The following is a 4,005-nucleotide window of genomic DNA, read 5'->3' on the forward strand; positions in this document are numbered from 1 at the left end:
AGTAAGCCTGACGCTTCTCTGTGATGCGCAGGAGTTCAATCTGCCGGCTGGGCAGGACAAAGTCACTGTCGTACAGCTCTGGGGGTGGGCGGGGCTCCTCAGAAGGCAGAGGTGGGGTCTTGAGTTCATGGGTCTGCAGGACGTCAGGGGCACTGTCCCTCAAGGTCCGGGTGATTTTCCTGCCACAGCAATCAGGCCCCGAGGATGAATAAACCAGATCCAGCTCCTTGGGGCTTTGGGCCCTGCTAGAATCATAGTCACTGTCTGTTGCCAGGAACACCTCCGAGGAACCCTCCTCATCCGAGAGCCCATGGGAATCTGCAGGGAGTGAAAGGGAAGACAAGTGTCACCATTCCTGAGCCAGTGCTCAAGATGAATGGAATGGGCAGAGCATGGTTCTGGGCCCAGGCAACAAAAGCCAGAGAGAATCATACCCCTCCTAAGGACCTACATAGTCATGCCTCTAACTGGGGTCATTCAATGTCTGGCTTATCAGATCATGGATGGAGAAACATGTGAGTCTCAAGAAGCATCTATATCCTCTGGGGCTTCCAGCTTCTGGTTTTCATGCCATTTACTGCTGACAGCCTCTGGAAGACCAAAATTAAAGTTGGAGCCATTAAAAGCAGAGGATTAAGCAGGGAGAAGAAGCCATTTGCCATGGGGATCCACCCCTCTGCGATCTCCCACTTAGCTTTTTTCCCAGCTCCAGGTCAATTTTCTAGTGGACTGTGCAGCTGACAGAGGATTAGCTCATACAGCACAAGAGCAGAGGAAACACATGCTTCCCCACTGAACACTCCACCAGCCTCCTGGACTTCTTAGCAAGCAAATGCCCCAGACCATGAAACAAATGTTTCAGGGTTTTCAAGCTCCAACCCTGCCTTCTTCCTGATGCTGCTCAGTTGGATAGTGCCTACTTAGCAAGCATTTAATGGCCCCTGCTCTGCTATCTATGGCTTTGCACACATCTGCTGCCAGCTGGTTTTTAGATGCCTATCAGCTGAGTCAGAAAAACACAGGTTTTGGCTTCATTCTACTGTTAAGGAGCTAAAAAACCACAGAGCCACAGCAGCAGGATCTGGATTCTAGTCTGCCTCCTGCTTCATTAACATTGTTGTTACATTCTGTGGCCAGGTGAGTACTTGGGATGTCCCCACCTCTCCCTAAAAAGAATGGGACAGAGATTTGCCAATTAATTCTGGGCCACAAGACCCTTCCCAGATGGTAGAAACTTAACTTTTGGGTCAGTGACCTAGACCTGGAAGGAGTCCACAATCACTTCCCTGCATTACCCCAACTCCTTACTCCAAGACCCTTGCTCTTTGCTATGATCTGTGAGGCCTGAAGACAGATTTCAGATTCTAGGTGGAGTCTCCAGTGCCATCGGTTAGAAACATCTGCACTAGGATATGCAAACTGAGCCACTTGAACAATGGGACCCCTTGAAAAGCTACTTAAAGGACCAGCTGTTTGTGGCATGATCTGTCTTTTTATATGCATGCCAATAGCCTATAATAGGGCTGTCCAGCCAGTGGCCGCTAAGGGTTCACTTGTGACTCCTGAGCTCACTGGACTTTTCTTCCCCCATCACTCTCCTACAGGGTCTCCAAGCTCGCTCTCCCTCCTCCAGCTTCTACTGCCTGCCCCTCTCCCTGGGGACAGCACAGCCTGTGGGGCCAAGGGAGACTGTGAAGCCATGGGGGACCTGGGGTGCCAGCACAGTGCAGGAAGTGGGGCCTGTGGCTTGCATGGCATATGGACAGCTCTGACCTATAATAATGGAGTTATGAACACTGAATGAGACCTCTAGGGAAAGTAAAGTAATAACAGAACAAATGGAACAATTAGGTACAGCTGTTACAGAGGGCAGGTAGACTCTGTAGTCACTTTTGTAACCATAGTGCAGTGTGGACATACACAAGCTAGTGTGGACACTGATAACCAAGTCACTGTGGTAAAATGGAGCTCGGGAGGTATGACCAGCCCGTCAACCCTGCTTCTATTAGTCATGCTGAGCTTTGTGGTGTCATACCTATGTGGCCAGCAGCACTGAGGCTGGCCAGTTTATAGCTACCTTGAATCTGCCTGCCACATTTCAGCCCCATCAGTGACTGCACTGACCACACACCCAGAGATGGCCAGAACAGTTACTGCACTGAAGACATAACCAGAGTCACTTTTCTACTCCTAACCCTAATTTCAGTACCAAATGGGTATCTGGGTAACAAGCCCTCCCAGACAAGGTGGCAGGTTTTGAGGAAGACCCCCATAATGCCAGATCCACTGGACTTGGAAAGCTACCAGTCAGAGGCTGCATCTACATGAGATGCTGACTGCGCAGTTGTTACTGCAAAGGTCATTTAGTACTTGTTTACAGTGGACTGTACTATATCATGCCGACGAACAGCTTTTTTGCGATGCTGACTATGCAGCAGCCCCAGAAGACTGCGCAGTAGTGTTGCATCACTGTTTCTGTCATGCAACGCTACTGCACTGTAGTATTGGGCTACTGCATGGTCAGTGTCTCATGTAGACTTGGCCAGAGGGCATTACTACAACATCCTCAGATGTATAGTAGGTTCAGTTGATCTTGCCTAGGTACTCAGGAATGGGTCAGATGGCCTCCTGAGGTCCCTTCCAACTCTGTTTTCTATAATTATATGATACACACAAACAGGTTCTATGTTCCTGCCTGCCAGGAAGCTTCATAAAGCACCAGGGCCCCTTACCGGAATTGAGCTTGCGGCTGGTTTCTGGAGAGGGGGTAGGTGAGGGGAGGTAATCCAGGTGGGAGGAGGTGGATTGGGTTTTCTCCTTCATTGCACTGGTGGATTCATGGAGGAACCAGGTGAGGGGCACACCACAGGATGGCTGTTTGTACCGTGCATGTTGCAGGGCATCCATAATCCAGCGCATCTCACGCCAGATTTCCTCCATTTGCTGCCAGGGAGAAACACAATGAACCATTCCCTTCTAAATAAACAATATAATAAAGAAATACTGGTTTCCCCCATCCCAGATGAGGTTATGCTTCCTCTGTGCAGAGCAGTCTGTGTACTTGGGTACTGAGGCCAAGAGCATCATCCAACGGAAGGCTTTTCCATACCATCACAGTGCCAGCTCTCAATCCTAAGCATCCTCACTAAATAAAAATACATGGTGACTTTAGAGGCATTTTCATTGGGAGATCACAAAGCACTTTGTAAAGGAGGATCAGTCTCCTCAGGCCACTGCTCAAGCTTCTCTGTAGAAGGAAAGTTAGAGACTGAACCTGGTTTCCTAACTCCCAGGTTGGTGTCCTACTCCCTGTAAACACACAGCCTTGAATGTCCAGTGGGCTCTGTAAAGCCCCAAACCTTTATGTGAGCTGCCTGTTTCAGAGATGGGAAACCCAGAAGATAGGGGGCACTGCACTGCTTTGCATGACCAGACCCAGAATGCACTTCCAGAGCCTGCCCCAACAAGGCAGGTCTCTCAGCTCTGAGAAGCAAGTGGAAGATTCAGGCTGGCTTGCATACAGGATGAGGAGCTCTCCTGTTAGCACTGCTAATGCAATTGCTACAGAAGAGCAGGAGTAGCTGGGCAGAGTTCCAGATTCTGTCATAGGTCCTGGACCTCATGACTGCATGGTCAAAGGAACTGGGTGATGCTATCTGAGTGCAGCACATTAGAGTTGAGTGGAGCTATGCAGCAGCTGGCAGAGGGAGATCCAGACCAGGACACACCTGTTCAAAGTGGGTAATCTGGGCACTGAGGTAAGAGGACATGGGCAGGGCAGCCCACCTCATTCCCAGTGCTCTTTTCCTCCACATACCTGTATGTAGTCCTGAACCTGCTGGTGCCTCTGTTTAGCAGTGGTTAGTTCGGAGTCTGAGAAGGCTTCCCTAAGGCTCTGCTGTGAGAGAAGTGACTCGAGCTCCAAAAGTGCAGACACCTGACAATACTGAGTGATGAACTCCCGGTCATATGTGAAAAAGTGAACTGGAACAGAAAGATGGGAGA

General features: G+C 49.8%; 1 protein-coding gene across 1 annotated transcript in view; it reads right to left on the reverse strand.

The window, feature by feature from the left end:
* The window catches only part of LOC102380525 (ankyrin repeat and fibronectin type-III domain-containing protein 1-like), a 412,615-nt gene that overhangs the window by 3,158 nt on the left and 405,452 nt on the right, over window positions 1-4,005 (reverse strand). The window contains exons 20-22 of the mRNA XM_025203646.1: window positions 3,818-3,984; window positions 2,733-2,943; window positions 5-318 (exon numbers count right to left, since the gene is read on the reverse strand). Coding sequence (XP_025059431.1) covers window positions 5-318; window positions 2,733-2,943; window positions 3,818-3,984 — 692 coding nt within the window. The remainder of the gene's footprint in view (window positions 1-4; window positions 319-2,732; window positions 2,944-3,817; window positions 3,985-4,005) is intronic.

Source organism: Alligator sinensis, unplaced genomic scaffold (assembly GCF_000455745.1).
Source record: "Alligator sinensis unplaced genomic scaffold, ASM45574v1 scaffold404_1, whole genome shotgun sequence".
Lineage (NCBI taxonomy): Eukaryota > Metazoa > Chordata > Crocodylia > Alligatoridae > Alligator > Alligator sinensis.